The 27,039-nt window shown below is 33.2% G+C and overlaps 1 protein-coding gene across 1 annotated transcript in view; it reads right to left on the bottom strand.

Annotated features, from left to right (window-relative positions):
* LOC133201942 (uncharacterized) overlaps window positions 1–27,039 on the bottom strand; it is an 80,565-nt gene that overhangs the window by 12,237 nt on the left and 41,289 nt on the right. The window contains exons 3-5 of the mRNA XM_061337730.1: window positions 12,222–12,384; window positions 4,153–4,351; window positions 921–977 (exon numbers count right to left, since the gene is read on the bottom strand). Of these exons, the coding sequence (XP_061193714.1) occupies window positions 921–977; window positions 4,153–4,351; window positions 12,222–12,384 (419 nt within the window). The remainder of the gene's footprint in view (window positions 1–920; window positions 978–4,152; window positions 4,352–12,221; window positions 12,385–27,039) is intronic.

Genomic DNA, 27,039 nt, shown 5'->3' on the forward strand with positions numbered 1-27,039 from the left:
TTTTCTCAACTGCAAGTCAGATTCCAAATGTCAAGATCAATAGGTCAAAATTTTTAGCATTAAGGGAAAGGTCTTTTCACAAGGAATACACCTGTGAAATATGAAAGCGCTAGAACTAACTATTCAAAAGTTTTGATCAAGGTTAATGTTTTTTTACAAAGTGGGTCTAACTCTAAGTTCAAGGTCAAAATGTCGAAAATATTCATACTAATTGAAAGGTCTTGTCAAAATGAATAAAAATATAAAGTATAAAAATAAAAATATGAAGCATGAGAGCCCTAGCACAAACTGTTCAAAAGTTATTCATCAGTATGTATCAGCATATGAAGTTTGTTAAAAATATCTTGAATGGTTTCATTAAAACTGAGCTAAGCACTAATTTAAGAAAAGTGAGGTCAAGGTCAAAAGAAAGGTCAAGGTCAAAAAATATTGCTACAGTTGAATAGTTGACGGTAGGACAGAAGGACAGAAGGACAGAAGACGGTCATGACAAACACTATATGCCCTGGCCATATTCATGGCGGGGCATAAAAAGTCAAATTTGGTGGTTCTTAAAGAAAGGTCTTGTCACAAGGAATACACTTGTGAAATATGAAAGCCATAGCCCCTTTCAAAAGTTATTGGCAAGGTTAAAATTTTTGCGGACATTCAGACAAACAGCTAGACAGACGGACAGACAGGAAAAAAACTATAATCCCCCGAATCTTCTGGCAAAAAAACTGATGAAATTTTAATAACATATTCAAGAGGACAATATCACTAAATGATGGTACAAATGGAGTTCAAAATGATAGTACAAAATAAAGGCAGAGCTTTCTAATTTAAGAAAAAGATGAAATACAAAACTTCTCCTAACCACCTATAACAAACATTAAAAGCCCAGAACATGTGGATCAAAATCTATTGTGTAAATTTCTTACTTGCAAGTCCTTTATGATTCTGGCAGTTTCATCTTGTCTTTCTTGTCTGTTATGACCCTATATACAAAAAATTGAACATATTACATCAAAAAGATTGCTATCATTAACAGCTGCTTTTTCAATAAAAATGGAACTCGTAAATATACTTACCTTGTCATTGGTCATTTGCAAAATTATTTTGTTAAAAAACATTCTGGTTGTACACACAAGTACTCTGAAGTTGATATTAAAAAGATGTTTGAGTTTCTGAATGACAGTATCTATGTTGTTTTTGGAGACTAGGTCTTCCAACAATCAATTGGAATTCCCATGGGTACCAATTGTGCCCCATTATTAGCAGATCTATTTTTGTATTCTTATGAAGCAGAATTTGTCTAAAATCTTATGCGTGAAAAGAAGAAAACACTTACTGTGGCCTTCAACTCGACATTTAGATATATCGATGACATATTGTCAATTAACAATGGTAATTTCCATTCTTATGTCGATACGATATTTTCTGGTGAGCTTGAGATAAAAGATACCACAGAGTCTGACACATCTGTTTCATATTTGGATATTTTACTTGAAAAAGACATTAATGGTAATCTTACAACCAAGCTCTATGATAAACGGGATGACTTTATCTTTTCAATCGTCAACTTCCCTTACTTATGCAGCAATATACCTTCATCACCTGCATACAGTCAGTTTATACGAGGGGTTATCAAAAAGTTCGTGGACTGAGGCTATAAAATAAGTACTATGTAGTCTGTGTTTTCAAAATTTAATAAGAACATAAAACAACAAAAAATAAAGAAATGTTGAAAATTTTTGCTTAATACATTCATTATTTGCCAAATTATTATACTGTCATATCACACATTTTCATGGGGTCAAATTTTTGTGGTTTGCGGAAAAACTCTTGGTTCGTGGGGATTTTATTTCGTGGATAAAGAATTGTTGAGTAGTTATGTATGTAACATTTTACATTTTGTGGTGGACATGAATTCATGGGTCTCACTGTAAAATAAAAACCACATTATATGATCAACTGGTGCCGTCGCCGTTTAGTTTTTTGACGTCCGTCAACGTCATTGTTTTTCAATGTCAGCTTCTTCTACCTCATACACTTATTTTGATGAAGTTCCCTTGAACTGAGTAAGGACTTAAACCTGTCTTGTTTATATGACTTTACAATGTCAAAAACAGCAGCTTTCAATGCATTTAATATTGCAAATGGATTTATACATTGGGAGAGATCTCTCTTGATTGTGCCAGCATATTTTTCTTTTTGGAGTTTCATATCTACAACACATGATCGACGTCATTTTTGATGTGATTGATTTTTCACACCTTGACTACAAATCGACATTAACTGTGCATCCCTTTTCTCTCTGAATCTCTTTTGGCATTAAAAAACAAGTACTCTGGATGCATTTTATTTCTCTGTAGCTAAACATTTCCTAGGTCTATACCAGTTTTTTCAGGGGCCAAACTTTATAGAATGTTCGAAAAGGAAACCCCTCCCCTCTTTTGACGTCATTTTCAAGGCCTTATTTGTTTAGACACTACATGTAAAATTTACGATAAATTTTCATAGAACTTCCAGAATGAGGTAAAAATTCCATATTTCATGGAACAATATTGTACTAACACATACCTGAATTAACGGGATTTTTGGATATCAAATGTTCATATCCAAAGAGTTTTTCTCAGTTATACTTAGGTCAAAAAAAACGTCGTCTTCGAGGTTGCACCGCCTTGACATGTCATTGCTTACAAAAACATTACTAATTTATTAAAAAATAAAATGTATGGCTTGTGGTTTATTCTGTAGATAGAAAAGATGATGCTAACTAGATATTTTAAAATTCATTGATCTACCTAAAGCGGTTTACATTTTATGGCGCTAGTCCACGAACTTTTTGATACCCCCTCGTATATCTCAGTTGATTCGATACGCAAGATCATACTCTACGTATGAACAATTTCTAAAACGAGGTAAATTATTGACGAACATGTTGTTGAAACAAGAATATCAGCAGTCTCGTTTAAAGTCATCATTTCGTAAGTTCTATGGTCAATACAATGACCTTGTAAGCAAATACAATTTATCATTGAGTCAAATGCTGACTGACGTTTTTCATACTAATTGTTAGTCCATTATTTATACAATGAATTGACGACGGATTTTTCCGTTATTTCCCGATCATGACAAGGAGCACACAGTGGGTGTGACCGGTCAGCAGGGGATACTCACTCCTCCATGGCACCTGATCACACCTGCTGTTTTGGAGGTCCGTGTTTGTTCTGTTCTTATTTTGTATTGTTTTATGGACTTTTGATCTTGAATACTGTTTGTTATCTCCATATATTTCATGAATATCATTTCATGTTTTTCAGAAAATAATCACAAAACTTCCATATTTAATATAATTAATTTTATTCTTTAATATATCTCCTATGACATATATAGACATTGTAACAGCCTAGAGATATGACCAATTGGTTTATACAGTTATTGAACCTGATTTGTCCTGAATATTGTCCAAATTTGTAGGAACGTTAAAATAAGCTTGAAATGTTTATGTGTATTTACTTAACATTGCAGAAATATGCATAATTTACCTTTTTCGTGTAGTTAACAAGTGATTATTGACAATTTTAAGTGATTTGTATCTGTTTAAATAAGATATGCATGTAAATCTTCTGTGTCCGTCTTTGTGTTTTACGTTAGTGGGTGGGGACTATTGAAATTGACATGCGAGGCCTTGTGTAATTTAAATCTATTGTATAACATTTTTTAAATCCTTCAAAGCCCTCAACAATGGCCCGCCTTCTAGAATATAATCATATCACCCATCATACTCAAACAATTCTATTCAAAAATAAATTGTGCTATTTAAATGTTACTGAGAAACAGACTCTGGAAAAGGTTTTAATTGATTCCTCTACAATTAATTTGAATGCTTCAGATTCAAACAAAAAAGAAAGGTTAACAAAGAGAGTGCTAACATTTCAAACATCTTGATGAGTAGTTGCTGAGAAAACTGTGACAAAATTCGTTAATGATAAACACACAGTTAAACAGACAGACAGACACACAAAGGTAAAACAGTAAACCCCCTCTTCTTCAGAGCTTGGGTATATAATAATAAAAAGTGCTTTACTTTTTTCCCTGTTTCTAAAGTTGACATATATAAAAATAATTACAGCTGCATTCAGTTGCAAGAAGTGGAGGAAAAAATACCTGCTTCCTCCAAGGAAGATCTGGTACACCATAATCATATCTTATCTCTTCTCCAATTTTTATTTTTCTTTTTGCAAAAAGAGCTAGATGAGGTTTTCCTTTACTGGATACACATTTCATTGTGGCATTTTGATGAACATCATCAGGCCCTGCATCATTGGCAAATCTGCCTCTTCTAGATGATTCTGTTGCATCCAAACTGTTAATTAAAAACAGTCATTTTATTAAAAATAATATCACTAATATGTACATTTAATGACAATACAAACTACTGTTAATTGTACAGGGACCATTACAGATGTTCCCCAAACGCTCCCCAAATCCCTTTTTTGTGCCATTTTCCTGTAAGATTTTTTTTAATATGCTTAGTCTCGAAGGATTTCATAAAAGAATTATAAAAGTTACAATGATATCAACTATATGTCTTTTAACGTATTGCATGCGCACACACGAGCATGCATATGCAAGATGGTCATGGCAAGTTGTCTTAACGATTAACATATATCTTTATATCCTGAGAATTAAAAAAATCATAAAAATATGTTACCATTTTTCAAGTATATTGGTCATTTTACGCATTGCAAGTGCACACTTGAATGCATGTCCTTGCAATCACTTTTGATAGTAGCAATTTATGTAGGCATTCATTATACCTATTCACATTCTAAATTTCATCCTGTTCCATTGAGAAGCAATTAAGTTATAGGCATTTAAAGTTTAAGCCAATCAGATTGCAGCTCACGTGCATGTGCATGCTTTCTTGATAAATCTTCTATATGATGCTGTAGAACCTGCTAATGTATGACTATGTTTAAAATTTCAAAGTATTTTGTCAAAAAACAAGAAAGATATTGAGACTTGTTTCAGTCAATCAGAGCATGTGTGCGAGTTCAGGCTATTCAGACAATGTCATTGTCTATATTACTAATATATCCTTTATATATTACGAGTTTCAAAGCATTTCATCATAAAATAAAAAAGTTACGGCTATAATAATTATATTGGTCATTTTACGCATTTCACGCACATGCATGCATGTGCGTAGCTGCAGAACTGTAGCTCTCTGCTTGAGAAAATTCGGACAGATTAAGCAGAGAGCTACAGATCCATGCATTGTAATAACCTTTGACTTACGCCGCCGATTTTTTGTCTTATTTTTGTATTATTTCTTATATTTTATGTTTTCCTCAGCTTTATAAACAATATCAGATAATCAACCATATATTTAACTCCTATTCCTTAATGTAGCTAGCACGTGCGCGCAAAATGGCCTTGATTCCGCAAATCTACATAACATGCCTACTGACCCTAAAAAGGTTTCACCACAATTGGATGGGTAGTTCTATAGATCTATAACGGAAAAATAAGTAACCAGGAAGAACAAGCAAATTCAAAGAATTGTGGTCCCCCGCTTTCGGTGTCTTTGTGGGTGAGATTTCATCTTTAATGGCATATTGTGTCAAATATGAACGCCCTATCATATGCCATTCAGAAGTTATCACCGAAGTTGATTTTTTTTTAAAATTAGGTCAATCGTGAAGTCAAGGTGAAAGGGTCAGAAATCATAACATGCTCAAAAATATCTTGTCACAGGTAATGCACTTGTCTAATATGAAAGCCCTAGGCTATGTCTTTTCAATCTAAAGTTTGGGGTCAAAAATCATAGTGTATTTAGAAAGGTCTTGTCACAGGTAATAATACCAATATCAAATATCAAAGCCATATCTCTTCTCATTCAAAAGATATAACCAAGGTTAAAGTTTTGTGACGGACGGACAGACTGACGGACTAACAGACGGACAGATGAATGAGATTTGATGTCCTCTCACAGCGATTTTTTTCTACCCATTGGGAAAGGGTCCGGTACCGGTTCAATTGGGAAAAATAGCATCGAAGTAAAACGAAGGAGAATTTTCTGTCATTGAAACAAATGAAACGCATTTTGTGTTAATTCCAATCTCATTACCTATTACTCCATGTTTTAAAGAATAAACAACAATTATTTATTGTTTTTATATCAATATCCGTTTTTTTTTTTTTTTTTTTTTTGCTCTTTCATGCTTTTAATTTGTGTATGACACCACGCTGTTTACACAACAGGTCCCGCCATATTTATTTTACAACTGATCTCTACTTTCGATTTAAGCGGAAGTGAAACAATTAGTCAACTTGTACACTGTTTCATATGAAAATAAATACGATATCATCATAGTCAGTTGCTTGACAGTTGAATTGGGAATTTTTAGTCTTAAAATTGGGAAAAATTAACGTTTTTTGGCATTGGGAATGGTACCGTTTATCGGTACCAGTTATATAAGGAAAAAAACGCTGCCTCGCTTTCGCGAAAGCGGGGGACAAAAAAAGAACTAGATGTGTTCTTGTTGGTAGAGCGACAAATGGTCTTCCGATTGACTTATGCTACATCATCCCATTGAATACATGTAGATTACATCTTCTAATGTTTTTTGTCCCCCGCTTTCGGGTTGTCCCCCGCTTTTGCGAAAGCAAGGGGGACATTATATCTCTATCGTCCGTCAGACTAGCTGTCTGTCCGTCCATCACAAAACTTTATCCTTGGTCATATCTTTTGAATGAGAAGAGATAGGGCTTTCATATTATACACGTGTATTACCTGCGACAAGACCTTTTTACATGCACTATGATTTTTGACCCGATGAAGTTTGACCTACTTTTAAAAAAATAAACATTACATTGAATTGGCCATAACTTTTAATGAGAGGAGATAGGGGTTTCATATTAAAGAAGTGTATTACCTGTTTCAAGACCTTTCTAAATACACCATGATTTTTTACCCCATGACCTTGACCTAGAAGGTTGACCTACTTTTTAAAAAATTTTAACCTTGGTCATGACATTTGAATGAGAAGAGATATGGCTTTCATATAAGACCTGTGTATTGCCTGTGACAAGACCTTTCTAAATGCACTATGATTTTTGACCCCATGACCTTGACCTTGAAGTCTGACCTACTTAAAAAAAATAAAGATTTAAAATTGGCCATATCTTTTGAATGAGAAGAGATAGGGCTTTCATATTATACATGTGTATTATCTGTGACAAGACATTTTGATATTTAGAGAAATGAGGAATCTCTTTAGTGCTAGCATGCACCTACTGCAACATGGGAACCTCAATATATCATGGTCCATTTACCAGTTAGTATAGCTGAAGTATTGTAAATTGAACACCGATACTGTAGACCACTGTATTTTTGCAACACCTTATTTTCACGAGATAGCTATTTGGTATTTAAAAGCAAGACGAAATGTTCGCAATGTAAGATTTTTGTTATTTTAACAATCCTTACTAATACAAATGATGACTGCACTTAACGCCTGTTTTGGGGTCTTTTTCGGTTGCTTCTCTTGCTCTTATATCTAAACCTTATTTCACTTTTGTATGTTTATGAAAGAATCCTGTCAATTTTGAACCAAACTTAAATCTTAAAATGATTTTAGACACATTAAAAAAAATTCTATGTTTTTGTCTGTACTGTTTTCCAAATAATTATAGTGAATTTACACTTACCTGCCCTTGATTGAACATTAGATATGCATGAGAGGTGGAGCTAACGTTGTAAGAATGGGTCTAAAATTAGACTTGATAAATAACAATGAGATGTTTGAAAAAAAGAATGTGATCACTCTTTCCAATCTCCCTCTCCATTCTGTATGGCACAAATGCACTTCTGACAAAGGTTTCAAAACGAAATTAACAATATGAGCACGTCAATGTAAGTAAAGCAGATTTTATATCAAATCCAGATGACTTAACATGTTCGAACACAATGTCCTAGTTAGCACAAAACATACTACCTTACAAGTTACGCGACAGAATTTAGTATTCACAAAGTTACCTGAGGCAAGAAATCACGTGGTGAATTATAATACTCAACTAGAAACTCATTGCGAGCACTGAGAGGTCTTCTGTACGATTTTGAAAATAAAAATGTAAATTCAAGCTGAAAAAGTGACACTCTGGATATTTAACCCTGGTCGTCAGCGTGAGAATCCAACGTGCTAACCATTACCCCATTTCAACTCCCACTTCAAAGTGAAATTGACAAATATCAAAAGTTTGGATTTATCAATTCGAAAGCAAATTATATATTTAGTATTTTGAAAGGAGGCTCTCTTAACCCTACAAATAATATAGAAAAATACTGAAGTTGAAAAAATCGATTTTTTAAATTCACTTCCGGAAGCAACCCGAACTAACGACGACGCATAGAGATTCCTTCACCAATCTAGAAATCATGTTCTATCAAAAAAACAAAAAAAATAACAACAAAAAACAACACTCAGCATCAATTAATAAGTTGAAAACGTAAATTTAAGCAAACAAATTCGGGATTAAATCCAGACTGCCTTCGTGAAAATTTAATATGGAAGCCACTACAGGTTAAAAGTTTTTTTATATACTATGGAATTATAGAATGAGAGCTAGCTAGCCAAATTTTGTGCAAGCAGATTCACATCGGAATTCGTTACTTGAGTTTAAACAATAACAAATAATCCAGAGCTCCAGATAATTTTTTACCTCAAAGTGTATTTACTCCCTGATTTTGAAATCAATGCAGATTTTGCTTTTCAGCAAAATAATCAAAGAGTATAATGTTAATCAATTGCTCTTTTGACATCTAATGTTGGACAGTGATCAGAAATGGCGGCGGGAATGTTTGAGTAACCGCCGTATTATGTTTTCAACAAGATTTTTAGCTTGTTATCGATGTAAGTGTTTTTGAAAGAGGAATGTAAAAGAAATGTTAGTTTCTGCATTTATCAATTAGGTTAATGAAATTTTAAAAATTTTGTCAGCTTTTAGTTATAACCGAGAAACATTTCGGTTTTTTTTTCAGGAGAAAGACCACACGATAGGCAAAGTTACCACAGGCACACTGAATTTCATTTAAGATTAGGCCTATATCAATCATAGCAAGAGTTACTGAGACCTTTGGCCAAATAAAATTAATCTTTAGATTCTAATCCCCACCTGCCCCTCTCAAAATATCCACCTCCGTTGTTTCCCATGTTGTTTGTTTGTTTGTTTTTTTAATCAGAAATATATATACTAGGTTTTGCTATATAAATTGTTGGCATCGATAGAGGTATAAGTTTTAGAGTTACTCCCCATTTGCATTAAAAGTCGTGTGGTGCTATTTATAGCACAAGAGCATGTGAAAAGCAAAAACGCAATATTATTTTCATACAATTAATAAAAGTTGTCAGCGGACTATAGATGATAATGTTGCTACAGAAAATGGTTAATATATAAGAACTGTTTAATAAACAGTGATAAAGAATAAATTACACACAGCGCATGTTCAATTTTGCCCAATTTTGACAATATCACCTGTACGTGTCAAAAACGAAAATTTGGATGTTATATTAACAGTGGAAATCTGTGATATTTTCAGACAAAGTACGAGTATCTAATATTCAAATCTTTCTCTCGAACTGGAAATCAGTCTAGGTTATTCCAAATATATGCTAAATCAAAATTTCCTTTTGATAAAAATTCAAACACTGAGCTGACTTCAATTCACATAATGAGTTAAAATCCAATCCAATCCATTGTATGCAGTACTTTCTTAGTGTAATGCTTATTTATGATTGCTAATGCGTAAATGATTGCTAATGCGTAAATGTACGCCCTGTTTTAAATTTTAATGCATATTTCTGAAAAATTCAATGCATTTTCTGCAAATACGAGGGTTGTCCGTAAAGTTCATGGACAAGCTAAAATTTAAATAAAAGTTGCGTCATAGATATTTATCATTAGCATATTTATAATCCTTTACTATATGTGAATTACAAAATGAAAAATTTTATTCAATTTTAAGTGTATAATTACAATTATTGCTCCATTATTAGACTTGGGATGGTGACCCGGAGCACAACAAAGTTTTAATTAAAAACTTATGTATCACTTTATACATTTCATTTGTATTTTGTAAAATTCCTTGGAAATTTGGATGGCTTAAACATTATAAGGTTGATAAACGTTATAACGTCAAATCTGTAAAATTTGAACGTTCAAAGTTTCGAAATGGCAGAGAAATCGAGGTCAGAGTTTATTAAGACAGGATCGTCATTGTTCGAAAAAGGGACGTTTTCGGAAAAGATGGAACAGAGAGTAGTGATAAAATTTTGTGTAGACATCGGAAAAACACCAACAGAGATCCATAAATTCCTTAAACAGTCGGGAAATCATGGTAAAGTAATCTATTCTTTATGTGAAATAATATTTAACACACTTCCTATCTCAGATCCTGCAAATCATCAAACCTCTGTCCGCGTAAAACGACTTCATGTACGGAAATATGGCAAAGTCACGTTACGAACTTCATTTTTTACAACACTACAATCTCGGAAAGATGGTCTTCCTTCACGCATGTCATCTAGTAAACTGTCTCTTCCGTCCGAATATCTTCTGTGCCACTTAAACACAATGAAATCAGAACAGTTTGTGCACATTTTTGATCACTGGTTGAAGCGACATAAGAAATGTGTTGAGTTAAACGGTGACTACGTTAAGAAAACTTAAATGTATTTAGCTTTTGACGTTGAGTAACGTCAAGGATTTTTGTTTTAGTGCTCCGGGTATGAGTGTGTATCTTTTTTGTATCTGATAAAATATAACTATTTGTGCTTTGTTTGTAATTAAAACTTGCATATTAATAAACTGAAACACGAATTTAATGAAAATAATAATTTCATGTATTTTATCAATGTTCGTCAATAATTATAAATGTTGTCCACGAACTTTACGGACAACCCTCGTACACACCTTATCTGGAGCTCTGATAATCTATTACTGATGAACTGATGATACTGGAAGACCTTAACAAGTCACAGTCCTTGGTTACAACACAGAGAGCGAATGTACGAAGAAGCAGTTTTTTTTCTCTTTTTAACCATGAGTGCATGTTTGTATATTAATCTCCTTTTGACACATTATCATTTATGCAAATATACGACTACTGTAAAACGTAGAACAATTATAGACAAACATGCACCGACTATGTATAAAGTCAGTAAAAAAGTGGGCGTCCTCATTATTGAACGGAGATTTAAGAAATTGTGATGACCCCTGCCTTTGAAAACAGATTCAAAATTTGTAAATACATACTTTTATTAAGCGTAATTACATAAAGTTGTAGTTTGGATGTCGACCATTCTTGCAATGAAAAGAAAAATGCTTGTTTTGAAAGTTTATTTTGTCGCAAATTTCGCATGTCCTTAAGTGCAGTCAGCCTTTGAGGGTTGATCCAAAAGTTCGTGAAATTTCTCTCTAAAATTTTATTGTGTTGAATAGCTCTCATCAGTATGTATCATTATAAATATGAAGTTGATAACACTATCCTGAATGGTTTCCTTAAAACTGAGCTAAACACTACTTTAAGAATAGTGAGGTCAAGGTCAAAGAAAAGGTCAAGGTCCAAAAAGGTTGATGCAGTTGAACAGCTCTCATCAGTATATATCAGAATATGAAGTTTGATAAAATACTTATGAATGGTTTCCTTAAACTGAGCTAAACAGTGAGGTCAAGGTCAAAGGAAAGGTCAAGGTAAAAAATTTTGAAGCACTTGCATATCTCATTAATATCTATCAGCATATTAAGTTTTGTTAGAAATATCTTGGATAGTTTCTTTGAAACTGAGCTTTGAACAGAGCTAAACGCAAAGCGGGATGGAAGGACAGACGGATGGACAGAAGGATGGAAAACAGTCATGAAAACACTATATGCCCCGGCCATATTTGTGGCGGGGCATAATAAAACCATGACATTAATGTATATGATTTTTAGATAAACATTAAATTATAAAATAAAAATGCACCCAAATGTCTTAATAATACAAAAATCATTTTTTTTTTTTTAGATCGAAGTTTCTAAGCCCTTCCCTTATTTGTTTTTTTTGATATTGAGGGGTGCAAAAATTAGAATTGAAGATGTTCACTCTAAGATTATTACTCAAGAAAAATTTGATTATTATAATATAAAAAGAAAACACTCATAATGCTTTAGCTTAATACTATAGTACTTACCAGTACTTCTTGCTGTCCCAGACAAAAAAGTATATATAACTTCCTTTACTGGCAGGGTAAGTATTCTCACGCCTGATCCCCTCTTTGCGACTGATGAGGTCCCCCGCATATTCCACAATAAATTCTCCTTGCAGATAAGCCTTCTCAGCATATAAACCCTTTCCTAAAAAAAAAAAATTAACAACACCTTTCAGTGAACTTGGCATTAAGAATTGCAATTGCACTGCTGACAAATCCCATGATAGCATCACAGGCACCCGACAATGGATAGTGTAAACCCCCCCCCTCTTTTGAGAATATTTATTCGACAAAAAAAAATCAAAATAACATGAATTCATAGTCTATCATTCCTACACTATATTTCAAAATCTTGCCCTTTACAGTATTAAAAAAAAGTATATATTAAAGTATATAAAAATACTGAAAGTAAGAAACAAAATCTTGTAAACTACAGGATGTCCTGTTTCGAGGGAGATTTTCAATATTAATATAACATAACCCTTGCCAATGCAATTTATGCAAGACGTAATTCAGGGAGATGTTTTACAAGCCTCTTTCAGTCACACCCGGTCCAAATAAGTTATTTGTTCACTGGCAGGGAAACAGGTTTTGATTGTAGGTTGTGGAAAACATCCAAGGAGTTTCGATTAGCTAAATCTGGATTGTTTATTAATATGCTAAACAAAGTAGTGCTTGATGATTTTCTGTTTCGCTGCAATTTTTTTAAATTTATACCATATAAGGTCAATCTTTAAAACTTTACAAAAGCAGAAATGATATCAGATATTGAAATATAGAAGTGATAGCCTAGGAATTCTTTTAAGAAATTCAGAAGCTGGGGGTGGGGTGTTTACACCATCCATTCATCAGGTGCCCATGTCAGCACCTCATGGTATAAAGCCAGCAGAGCAAATGCAATTCATAATGCCAAGTTCACTGAAAGGTGTTGTTAAATTAAAACATTTCTTTTTTTTTTTTAACATTTATTTAGAAAACAAAAGCTACACATACATGAATAATAAATAATAACTACAATAGCAGTACAGTTGATTTTTTGTGAATACAATACATGACTACAAGTTTTTACAATTATAAATGTCATTTGAATTCATTGGTAAAAGCAGCAGTTTTTTGACAGGTAATATTTTATCAATTCTTGTAGATGCACATTTATGGGGAAAATCATATACCTAACAAAATAATCAATGAATAAGTTTATAAATTAATTCTCCATAAACTTAACCATGTACATTGATGAATGATGATTCTACATTAAGTTTGTAGATCTACCCTTTAGCTCCCTTATACGAATAAAATGTTATGCATAGCTGTATAATGTTAAGCAACTCCAAGTTTTTTTCTTTGTTTAGCATCCACTCTAAATTTGAAAACCTATCTTTCTATTTGAAAAAAAAAAAACCAAAAGGAAAAAACACATATTTTATGCATATAAATGGAATACTCTCCTTGCATTGTGAATAAGTTAATTTAAACTACAAGTTCATTGAAACAAAAAAGTTTGGTACACCACATAAAAAAAAAGAGATGTCGATCTCTAAAGAGTAAACTGCATTTCGAAGAGTTGTTTTTGTCAATATTAATTTGTGTTCGTTTATAATTTTATAAATCTCCAAGCCAATCTATCAATGGATGCTTAACATAAAAAAAAAATTGAAATGGCCTTAATATATAGCTGCATAAAGTCAATAAAAATGTTATCTAATTATTATGTCGTTCAATGAATAATAAGTACAGATCATATGGTTTTAGATCTGGGACCTTAATTGGTAATTTGGAGTGATAAGATTTTCAAACATGAAATATAGGTTTCTTTGAACTGAATGAGCCAAAAATTTTAATATACAGAAAAAATTTCAATTTTAGGCCACCTTTAATAAAAAATAATGTTTGCTTGCCCTCTCCCAACTCAGGGTAAAATTATTGGGTTAGTAGGTAGGTATGAAAATCTTTTTTCCAGAAAATTTCAACAAATTTGTTGACGGGATGAGAGGAATAATCAGAAAAAATATTGTGTCCTTGAATGTAAAAATAAAAAGGTTTTAAGTCGGGCCATTTTTAGTCAGGGCAATCAAACAATTTTTTAAAGGTGGCCTTATATTAACTCTTTGTAAAACATAATAATTGAGGAAAAACTTGTCACATTGTTGTCAATAATTGTCATCTTTTTAGCATCCACAGTTTCTTTGTACAAGAATTTATTTCAAAACACACCTCTGTGTCTTTTCATTGACATGAAATGAATACAGTAGATATCCAATCATCCACATTTTTCTCATAAAATTGCATGAAGACATTTTGTAAATCTTATTGATAAAAAATTCTGGTAGCAATTCACTTTGTTTGTGCAAACTGAAGCTTAGCATTCTGCCACTTCCATAAACGCCTATCTGTCATTTTGTGTTTTTGTTTGTAGTGCTTAAATGACAGAATGAGAATGAAGAGTTCATTTTGGTCTACATGTTTTGTATCCATAATGGTGATAAGCATGCTGTGTAAGAAGGAATATGATATCAGAAAATAATCCTCCAATGACAAGCAATGTGTAGAATATGGTCCATTGTCCTTGTTATCTGATGGAACAGTGTATGATTATCGGATATAAAATGTAACAACTTGTTCCGAACTAAGTAAACAAAAAAATCACACCAATTGTAAGTAAATATATCAACTTGAAACTTAATGAGAAAATGTTCATTCATCATCATGTGAAAAATATAATAAGTTTCTTCTGTTGGTTGTCTTGCAGTTCAAAGTGCTATTCAAGATTCATCAGGGCAGATCCAACTTCAGATGCATCATAGTGGATAAGGTAAAAGGGTTCATGTAGACATTTAACATTGTCCACAAATAAGGTAGATGTCTACTGAAAGTCAATAGTACTTCAACACATGCCTGCCTACTTAATCTTAGTCTGTCCCACTGCTCATCTCTATCGAGTTTCAGTAATCAATCTCCACCCTCTGTTCAGAAAGGCTGCACAAGTTTCTGGGGAAAAGTCCACCTCTGCTACCTCCAATGAGCCACGTACGATGTTCACATTTAAACACTAGTGTATCCTCAAAAATACTTCAGCTTCTGATAGCCCTCGATTTCAAGTACTTCAAGTTTTCTATCAAGCTTCTAGAGTTTTTCAAATTTCATAGACAGGATTGCATGCCGAAACCCTTTTTTCACACTCAAGATATTACTTTGAGGATCCTTAAAAGTATTATAGAGTGACGTCATCTACTGTGTGAAGTCTAAATTGATGTAAAAATACACTCACTTTCACAGTGACCATATCAATAATCTACTCCACTAAAGAAATATCACTTGCAAGTATATATATATATATGCCATATTGAACACTCAAGAGTCTATTTTCTTCGTGATCGTTTTCTGCCAGAGCTTTATCATGTTTATGTTTACAGAACTCTCCCTGGGTTGGTATACTACAGCTTTGTCTATCCCTGGGCTTAACTTGATGTGCTATTTGTTCTAGGGAATTCTCTGAGTCCCGATTTGCTCTGGGTCTTGTCCAATCTCCTCTTTCACTGAGTTTTGTCAAATATCCTCTTCCACTGAGTTTTGTCCAATCTCTGGCACTGAGACTTGACCAATATTTTGTGACACTGAGTCTTGTTCAATCTCCTCTGGCACTGAGTCTTGTCAAATATCCTCTGGCACTGAGTCTTGCCCAATCTTTGGCACTGAGTCTTGTCCAATATCCTCTGGCACTCAGTTAAAAGATTTTATTGTATATCCTAGGAAGATGCATGCTTACTGTTTATCAATTCTTTGATAAGCTACATAGTCTATATTTTTTTTTAAAGGAAACAAAGACAAATCTTAAACATCCAGACCAAGAAGACCATGTCCATTTTGCAGAACAATGGCTTCTCGACTCACAGATCACATAAAAAGTTATTTGTTCTAGTGAATTCTCTGAGTCCCAATTTGCTCTTCTTGGATGGAATTTGTTCCCACTCTTCATCAACTGCAAGTCCACCACAAACAAGTTCCTCACAAGCACCAACAGACAACATTAATTGAATAAACTACTGGGTATGATCGAAATACAGTAATACATGGCCTTGGTGAACACATTTATCATAAATTCAAACGGATTGTCACTCCTGCACTTTTAAAACATACACCAACTACATAATATGAACTTAAAAAAATACATGATATACAATAAAATATAATAAATTCAAATTGTTACTTTGCATTAGGTGCTGTTGTTTATTTTCTCCATGACATATTGCTCTATGTTAAATTTCAAATATTATTTGAATTTTCAAAACCATGTTCAACAGTGTTATTACACTAAAAGTGTCATAAGCAAACTACTGATTCATATTTTAACCTACTATTAGATGTACATGTAGTACATAATTATGTTCCCCAAACGAAGTTTGGGAACATATTGTTTTTACTCTGTTTCTTATTATTATTATTATTATTATTATTATTTTTCTTCCTGGGTACTTTTTTGTCCGTGAGTGATCTCGTAAACTACTCATCCGATTGAGGTGAAACCTTTTTAGGGTAACTAGGCATGTTATGTAGATTTGCGGAACGAAGGTCATTTTGCGCGCACGTGCATGCACGTGCGTGCGCGTGCATTGCGTAAAATGACCAATATATTTGATATAGCTGTAACTTTTATATTTTTTGATGAAATGCTTTGATATTCAGAATATAAGGATGTATTAAAATTGTAAACAAGATGACATGGTCAACATGCGCATGCATGCACGTGCGCGCACGCGCAAAGCGTAAAATGACCAATATACTTGATATAGTCGTAACTTTTATACTTTTTGATGAAATGTTTTGATACTCAAAATATTTATATATATTAGAAGTGTAGACAAGATGACATGGTCATCATGCACATGCATGCATATGCATGCACGTGCGCGCGCGTGCAATGTGTTAAATGACAAATATACTTAATATAGCCGTAATTTTTATATTTTTTGATGAAAAGCTTTGATATTAAGAATAAACAGACAAATTATAAGTGTAGACAAGATGGCATGGTCATTATGAACATGCTTGCAGGTGCGCGTGCGCACAATGCTAAGATGACCAATATACTTGATATAGCCGGAACCTATATATTTTTGATGAAATGTTTAAATTTGATACTGAGAATATAAAGATGCATTAACAGTACAGACGAGATGACATGGTCATCCTGCACATGCACGCACGTGCGCGCTCGTGAAATGCAAAAAACGACCAATATACTTCTTTGCCTTTTTTAATGAAGCTTACAGGAAATAAGACACCAAAAGGGTGTTGGGGAGCGTTTGGGGAACATCTGTAACGGTCCCCGTTACAATTATAACTAGTTTAACATAGGGATGGGTATCACCAAAAATTTTGTACTTTAATTGATATAATCATGATTTTTTAAAACATATCATGATAAAAACATTTTATTTTTACACATAATATTTTATTAGTACTATTGAAATAATATTTTAGAGAATTTCCATGATTTTTTTTAACAAATAAAGTGTGTAAACATAACTTCACTTTTTCTTTAGTCTCCATTTCATTGATATGTATCACGCAAGCAAAATATCACAATATACCGGTATATGTATACTGATGAAACAGGCACTCCTAATTTAACATTAATTCATTGGATTCAAACAAAAATCAATAAAAATTAAACAAGAGGCCCATGGGCCACATCGCTCACCTGGGCACTGTGGTTAGAAAAAAAGTATTGAAAAGGCTTGAATGCTTAAGTGATCCCGACCTACCCCTAAATGGGGGGGGGGGTATGATTTGAATTAACTTGAATCTACACTAAGAATGCTTACATATTTCTTTGACTTACACTCTTTGGCCCTTCACTTGAACAAAGATGCTTTGTGGCAAGTTTGGTTGAAATTACCTGTGGTGTGAAAAGCTTGTAATACAGACAGACAGACTGACGGACAAACAGAGGCCGGACAAAATGTGATCAGAAAAGCTCACTTGAGCTTTCAGCTCAGGTGAGCAAAAAATCAAAAGAGGAACTTTGCAAATCAAAGAATGAAATCGAACATTGGATTGTGAAATGCATAAAAAAACAGAGTATTGCATAGCATTATACCCACTTGTAAACCTGTAAATTACTATTTTACTTGGAATGCATGATCTCTATTTTCATATGAATATGCAAGACTGTATCATGCTTTATTCCTTTCTCATGTAATTCATTAAAATTTTGTCTTGTTTGTAAATCACTTTAAATATCAAATAGCAATCTCATAATTGTATGCAAGACTGTATATGCTTGTAAAAATTTCATACTCCTGTTAAATAAATGTTAGTATTATTAAAGATAATTACAGCATGTATGACCAAAATTCAGGAAATTTTTGTCTTCCTTACAATTATTGGTACCAAAGAAAAATGTTGTAAAAATAATATTCTTTTCATTGACAATCAATATACTTTACATAAACACAATGCATAGAGAGTTTTGTTGAAGTAGCTGTATATGACAATATATGATATATATGTACATATGTAAGAAAGAATACTTGCAATGAGGTCACGTGCATTCCAGCTACCTGAGTACCATTCTGCTCTCTACATTTTTGTTACTATATACTGACTTAACTATAATGTGACAGCAGTTGTACTGTGTTTAAACTTATGAAATTATGACATTTTAATCAGAGCAAATATAGTATTTCCACAAAAAAGTACGCTGCGAAAATTTATTAACTTGAAAGTTCATTTTTACAACAACCTTCAACTATTATAAGTTTCACATATTTACATACACTTAATTAACAGTACCTTCTAAAGTATGTCTTGGAGACATCAATTGATATACACCAATTTCAGTGAAAGCAGGGGAAAATGCAAAATATCAGTATCTGTCCCGTAAGCATTCAATTTTAGGCCATAGAAAGTTATGATCATCCACTGAAATTGAATTTTCTTTCTTTTTTTTTAAGAATGACATTATTGTTCATCAGCCAGTAAATCCCACTTAGCACACCACCTGTATAGATTTCTTGTCATAATGATCAGTGACTTTTCCATTGATGAAACAAACAATGCATGATGTACATACATGTATCATAAATAAATATTTAAGCTTCTTAATCATACTTTACATGATTGTTATTACTTATCTTAATATAAATATAAACAATAAATGTCTCTCTTTGTTTGTTAGTATGGGAATAAACATTGCAGCTTTTGTAGAATAAAGTGCCCCACCACAGCATGATACGCACATCAAATATTGTTCAATTATCATAAACAGTTTAGGGTGCAAGAAAATCATGCCAATCTTAATTCAAAGATTTCTACAATTTTTCCATTCCTTATAATATTTGATGTTTATACATTTCCTGTAGTGCAGGCACTAATTATAATAAATTTCTCAACTGATTGTGTTAGACCTTGACAAATGCCCATCTTCAGCCCCCTCCCTCCATCCCCCCCCCCCCCATCCCATCTTTCATATTTATTTGATATTTTCAAAACATTAAATAAAAATTTCATATTAAACAATATCAAAATAGTCTTACCAATTTATTCTATACCAAATTAATTTTGAAAATAAAAGGCTGGCCATAAAAATGACATATGCTATGAACTGACAAGCAGTTTTTCTGTCTAATTCTCAAAGGATACAGATAAGAGCTGCTTGATCAGAGATGCTCTAACAGAAATGATTGATACAGCTAGCCTTCTTATACATTGAACTCATTAATTATAATCTTTAACTGGATGCATCAGCATGTTGGGTTGTCTGTTTGTCAATATGAACTGCAGCTTAAAACCAGTCTGACATTAAATCTCAAAGAAATCATCAAGAACGTAGTTTAAAAAAAAATGTTTTATGGTAGATAGTTCCTACAAATCTAAGAGTTATGCAGTAACCTTATTAAAAATATTGCAAAGTTTACACAAGTTTTTGTTTCTTTTTATAAATCTTTGTAACAAGTTAAAAAAAATCTCTGTTTTCAACGGAATGACATAAATATGCATTTTTAAAGTATATAATGAAAATAAATAAGTATTTTCTTGATTTAACAATTTTTTAATAAGGATACTGCAACATTCTTACATTTTTTGGGATTGTGTAATTTAATAGTATAGAGACACAGTTTTTTTTTTAAAAATTTCACTAAATTAAAGGTCACAGTGACCTTGAAATAGGTCTCGACACACCTTCTACCTAAGATGCATAAATTGGCCAAGTTTGATGATTCTAAGTCTAATAGTTTTCTAGTTATCAGCCGGACAGGATTTTTCCATATTTGGCCATAGCATCTTAGATCTAATTAAAGGTACAGAGTGACCTACTTTTAATGCGCGACACACCTTCTACCCAAGACTTATCAGTTGACAAAGTTTGATAATTCTAGGCCTAATAGTATTAAAGTTATGAGCCGGACAGGAAGAAGCTAACAGACGGATGGACGGACGGACATGAAGGCTATAACATAATACGTCCCGTCTTAAGACAGGTGTATAAAAATAAACATAACCCAGCTTACTTGAGTTATGTATTTTTTCTGCAACAGCTGCAACATTAAATCCTACACTAACAAACAAAGAAAGTATTTCATTATTTAAAAATTTGAATGCAAAAGCTCCATTTTTTTTCATTATACATTTATAAGACATGGCCATGCAATGAAAGGGTTAAACACACAGAATGTATGAACTTATGTTCATGACCTTTTGACCTAAAAATCTACATAGGTCTTAGGCCATCAAGATTTGTGACATAAAATTTCACTGTAAAAGGCTTTTTGAGATTACAGTAAAACTTGATTAATTTGGACACCACTGTTCCCAAGAAAACACCTGGATAAGACATTACATTCTGCATGTTCTGGATAAAACAATCTTTTAAATAACATTTACTGAAAGGGTCTGAAAGTTTTCATTGTATGAGACAAGATTTCAGAATACACAATATCTGGATTATTTTTCCAAGATTCACGGTAGCATCTGGAAACAAAAGTGTTTTCACACAGATGGAATGATAGACAAACATTAAGATGGGCCAGGCCTTTCATACCACCTTTTAGGACTGCATGGTGCCAGCTAGAGCACCACATATTAATTGGGAAAAATTTAGACCTTTAGCAATTTTGGGAATATCATTATACACTAAAATAATAATATTGTTTTCTGATGTTCTTTATCACATTAACTTCTATTTTGTAATAAAGAGTAACATGAGTAGCAGCTTTAGTTATTATACATCCAGTAATATGTTGTTTTTTTTTTTGGGGGGGGGGGGAGAAATTACTCTTTGGAAAATATACATGATATACATGATATATGCTCATTCCAATGAAAAAAAATGCCTCCTTTGAATTGGGAAAGGTGGAGAGGTCTTTGATGTGCCTTAAATACAGGTAATCTAGAGCCCTGCAGAATTTAGGTTGATAGTCCTTATTTCTGTGAAAGGGGGGCTAAAATGAATTTTTTTCAGTAGAATTGTATTCAATTTTATGACTTTCCAACAAGTAACTTTACCAAGCATTATCATGATTATGATTTTCTTATTCTGGGTATTGGACATTTGTGAAATAGCATACTAAATCTAAGAGTGGTTATATAGCTATTTCTATGCTACTAGCATATACAGTATTTCATCCAAAAAAATCTAGCATGATATATGTAGCTCATAAATGCACAAAAAACATCCCACATAGTTTAAGACTGCGAGAGTTTGTCAATCAAAATGATGATTCCCAACCCTCAAATGAATAATTAAGTTGAAATCATTATAAATAATAATTTATCATTTTACATCTACACGATCCATTGTGGGATCCCGATCCCAATGTATTTTCATAATATTTAAATATCAGTTTGTGTGGTTACTGAATATCATACAGTTTCAAAGAACAGTATTATGAGCTCATAAACATGCATAAATATTGATTATCAACAGATGCCACTCAAAATTCAAAAGTCTTAAGTTAAATTAAATTGTCCAGGGTATTCTTTGTAAAGTAGGTCAAAGTTCAAGGTCAAGTGAATTGTAACGCTGGTGTTTTATGACAATCAGTGCACATGCTAAATAGCATAGAATTACCCCTTAAATGTCAAAAATTTGCTGTATATAGGCACTTTTAACTTTTTAGTAAATGAGGTCAAAGGACAAGGTCAAGGGTCACAAGGTCAGTAACCATGACAATTTACAAATGCCATAATGACAAGCAATAAATGTGCAAAATATCAAGTCCATATCTCTTACAGTTCTTGAGATACAAGGTGTGACAGACGGACAGACAGACGGATGGACAGACAGACAGAGAAACGCCGGGTAAAGTGATCCCTTAGTGCCACTCTAGTCCACAAGTGACACAAAAAGGCTATCAAGATCAATATTCATATGTTCAAAGAACATTAGCTGCAAATATGCACCTTTATTGTGTTGCCTGCGGAGCAGAGCAGCACTAAGGGATCACTTTACCCAGCGTCTGTCTGTCTGTCTGTCTGTCTGTCTGTCTGTCCGTCCGTCCGTCTGTCACACCTTGTATCTCAAGAACTGTAAGAGATATGGACTTGATATTTTGCACATTTATTGCTTGGCACTATGGCATTTGTAAATTGCCATGGTTACCAACCTCGTGACCCTTGACTTTGTCCTTTGACCTACTTTACTAAAAAGTTAAAAGTGCCAATATACATCATACAGTGTATTTTTGACATTTATTTTAAGGGGTAATTCTATGCTATTTAGCATGTGCACTGATTGTCATAAACCATTTTCAAAAATACCAGCGTTACAATTCACTTGACCTTGACCTTTGACCTACTTTACAAAGAATACCCTGGACAATTTAATTTAACAATTGGTGTAAAGACTTTGAAACACATATTTAAACACATGTTAAATGATAAATAATTATTTATAACAAGTTGCTGTCCTTTAAAAAAGGACTGCAATACGTGGACCATATGCATGTGTTTCTAAACGAAATTCAAAGAAAATTTCTAGACTTAGTGATTTTACAAAGGTGTAATTAAATTAAATTTTTTACATGTATCTTGTAATTTTCATCGTTATATATTTAAGTCTGCTTAACTGGGCTGTAATGATAAAAAAAAAAAAAATCATGACCTTGAAATGATATGAATATGAAATGTTGATCTAGGTATCTATCACAATTGTAATGTAGCCTTTAAAATTAACAACAGAATTAAAAGAGGCTTAAGCGTGCAGGTATCGTAATCTCCATTGGCGGATCCAGGGAGGGGGGTTGGGTGTTGGAACCCCCTTTATTTTGCAGAAAGAGGAAAAGAGAGAGAATGTTTTTTTCTTTTAATTTGCATTGGAAGCTCCCCCGCACTCTTTGTTGCGGGAAGGTTCAAAATACAGAAAATCAAACATTTAAAAGAAATCAAAATGTACCGAAAAGTTAGTTGAAGTCCGCCCCCCCACCAAAAAAATAAGATTTAACAGGGTGGTGCACAGGTTGTGATTTTAATTAATTTATTTATTTTTGCTTGTCATCTCTTTTTGAAGGTTGCCCCCTTTGAAAACCATTGCCACGGGCTTGAATGTAAGTGCCTGCGGTGTGACCTAGAACCCCCCCATGGTCAATTTAGTGTGAACTCACGCCCATGCACGTGCGCTCTTCTCTGATTGGCTGATACAAAAATCTCAATAATTTCCTTGTTTTTTGACAAAATACTTTGAAATTTAGAATAAAAGTATATATTATGAAGTTAAGAATATAAGTATATATTATAAAGTGCTACAACATGTTAAATAGGAATTTTTTTTTGAAAGCACGCGCATGCATGTGTGCTGCAATCTGATTGGTTGAAACTTTAAATGTCTATAACTCCCTTGGTTTTCAACAAAACAGGATGAAATTTACGACATGGATAGGCACATAGAGCTCCTACATTATGATACCATCAAAACTGAATGCAAGGCCATGCATGCACAAATGCTGAATTCTGATTGGCTAATAGTTAAAGGGTTACATCTCTCTTATTTTTTAATAAAATTCTTTTTAATAACTAACACAAATGTATGTATTGTGAGACCCTATAAGAAAATTAATGTGAAAAATGTAGAAAACATGTGCAAGCACATGTGCTGAAATTTGATTGGCTAATACCCATATGGCTATATCGGAGTAGTTTTCCAATGAAATACCCTTAAAAATAAAGTGTTCATCTATATTACAAAAGTATTGTCTAATTTATTGAAGCTTGTAGGGAATGGGGCATCATAAGGGATTGGGGAGCCATTTGGGGAACATCTGTAACGGTTCCCGTTACAATTAGCACTAGTTTATTTTAATTTTAATGAATGTATACAGATATATTTATATAACGATATATAAAAAAAAAATATGGGAAATACACCATCCTAGCTGCATGAAATCTATAGCACCAATGTGCATGTAGATAACCACTAAATAAAATAATGCATGCCAGTGCAAGGCCAACACGGCAAACAAATGGCCTCATCAAAAAAGGTATTCTTATCCTACACTATAAAATACATGTCACAGTGTATAATTTCTTAGTGTAGATGTTGTAAAGTATTCTCTATTGAGAAGTTGATGGCTCGTTTTAATACTCCCCCTCAACTTCTCTACGAAAGGCCTAATAAAAGCAGTTCAGAAATTGACTAAATGAAGAACCAAAACTGGGTCCCACTTCGATCGGTGTTTTAGGACTGATGCATTATCATAGGCATATTTTGGATGCACAGTTGTTGTTTTGCAATGGAAATGCGATTAAAAATGCCGATTCTGCTGACTTAAAAAACATTCATCACGGTAGAACACTTACTTGGGATATCTGTGTCACCGGATTCGTTCATTCATTCAAAACTGCGTTTGACCTCTAAAAACTAAAAACAATTTCTCCGGATAACTATTTTACACTGAAACATTTAATACAATTTATCCGGATAAAAAGTTTTAGACTTTCTTACAGGTCAACAGGGTTCAAACGCAGTTTTGAATGAATGAACGAATCCGGTGACACAGATATCGCAAGTAAGTGTTCTACCATGATGAATGTTTTTTAAGTCAGCAGAATCGGCAATTTTAATCGCATTTCCATTGCAAAACAACTGTGCATCCAAAATATGCCTATGATAATGCATCAATCCTAAAACACCGATCGAAGTGGGACCCGGTTTTGGTTCTTCATTTAGTCAATTTCTGAACTGCTTTTATTAGGCCTTTCGTAGAGAAGTTGAGGGGGAGTATTAAAACGAGCCGTCAACTTCTCAATAGAGAATAGTTGTAAAGAAGACAAGCCATCATGAACAAATGCAACTCGAGTCAGGGTTAGAAGATCGATTCCATCGATTTACAGTCAACTCGTACCCAAACCGACTCATACCCAAACCGAATCGTACCCAAGGAGTCAACTCGTACCCAAAACTGTTACTTGCATATACAGTGATATACTATATACAAAGACATATAGTATAGATTATTTAGTATACACATAATTTGTCTGTGCTGTTGGTAATTGCATAAATCATGCTTGTTGTTTGTGATGCCTGAAAGGGCCCTGATTTGCAAATAAAGAATCTATCTAGGCCCTATGTATTATCTATATTATATGCCAACTGAAGTTGAATTTTTCAAACAAATTTAATTGTCAATATTTTATAACATATAAGTAGTGTAACTAAATTGGAATAATAAATCAGATATCTTTATGAAAATATATCGAGAAGTGAAATATTTTCATTATTTATTTTACGACTTCAGTTTTGGGTATGAGTTGACCCTTTGGGTACGACTCGGTGGAACACTTCTAGTATACCGGTCGCTATAAATATGGCGCTTAAATAGGTGCCGCCGAAGGCGGTGTACAATATAATATGATCGCGTGAGCGATCGACAAAATCGATAAAAAAGGCCACAAATCGCAAAATTGAGCCAAAAATCGTGTTCCTTGTGAAAAATTTGGTTTAAAAAACTGGTTTTTAAACAGTTTTTTAAATGAGAATTAAAAGGTTTCGTAAAATAACGTACTTGTTTAGTAGATAAAACTCCATTTTGCATTGTTTAGGAATGTGGTCACATGATCAGTTTTGACGTAATCTCATAAATATTCATGACATGCGTCACTTGTGTTTTGACGTAGTGAAGACTGATGAAGAAGTAGCTGATAGGACTCAAAGTGAAATGCTACTAAAATTGCGAGATTTTTGTGAGAAATGCAGGGATTTAACAAGTGATAACTAATTACTAGTAATTGGTTGATTGAATTGTACATCACCATTGATTTGAAAGAAAAAAATATTCTGAATATGGACATTAGGAGGTTAGGATATCGAGCTTAAGTAAACGGTAAGTCGCTTTTACCAATTACTTGCCAAAACTTAGCGCACAATATCGGGCATGTTTCAACATTAGACCAAGGATAATTCATCCAAGTTTTGCAAAACTTTCCTGTTCTTTGTAAGCAAAAATTGCAAGAATAAGCCCAAAGTGGTATAGATGCGAGCATGGGTGAATATAAAACAGTTACAATATTCGAGCTATATATACACTAACCCTAATTCGTAGATCGCATACAATGCCATATTTAAGTAACGGTCTGTTTAAGTTTTGCATGTTTCATGCTTTACTCCTATAAGATGGTATATCGGCACGGTTCAACATTAGGCTGATTCATGCAAGTTTTTGGTCACAAAAGGCATTTGGCAGTGCCTTTTGTAAGCAAAAATTAGATCTACATGAATTAGCCCAAAGTCAGGAAGATTTAAGAGTGGATTTATAAAACAGTTCCAACCTTAAAACAATATACCCTAACCCTAATCACTCGATCG

Source organism: Saccostrea echinata, unplaced genomic scaffold (assembly GCF_033153115.1).
Source record: "Saccostrea echinata isolate AGI-Se365-2 ecotype Australia unplaced genomic scaffold, CSIRO_AGI_Sech_v1 ptg000046l, whole genome shotgun sequence".
Taxonomy (NCBI): domain Eukaryota; kingdom Metazoa; phylum Mollusca; class Bivalvia; order Ostreida; family Ostreidae; genus Saccostrea; species Saccostrea echinata.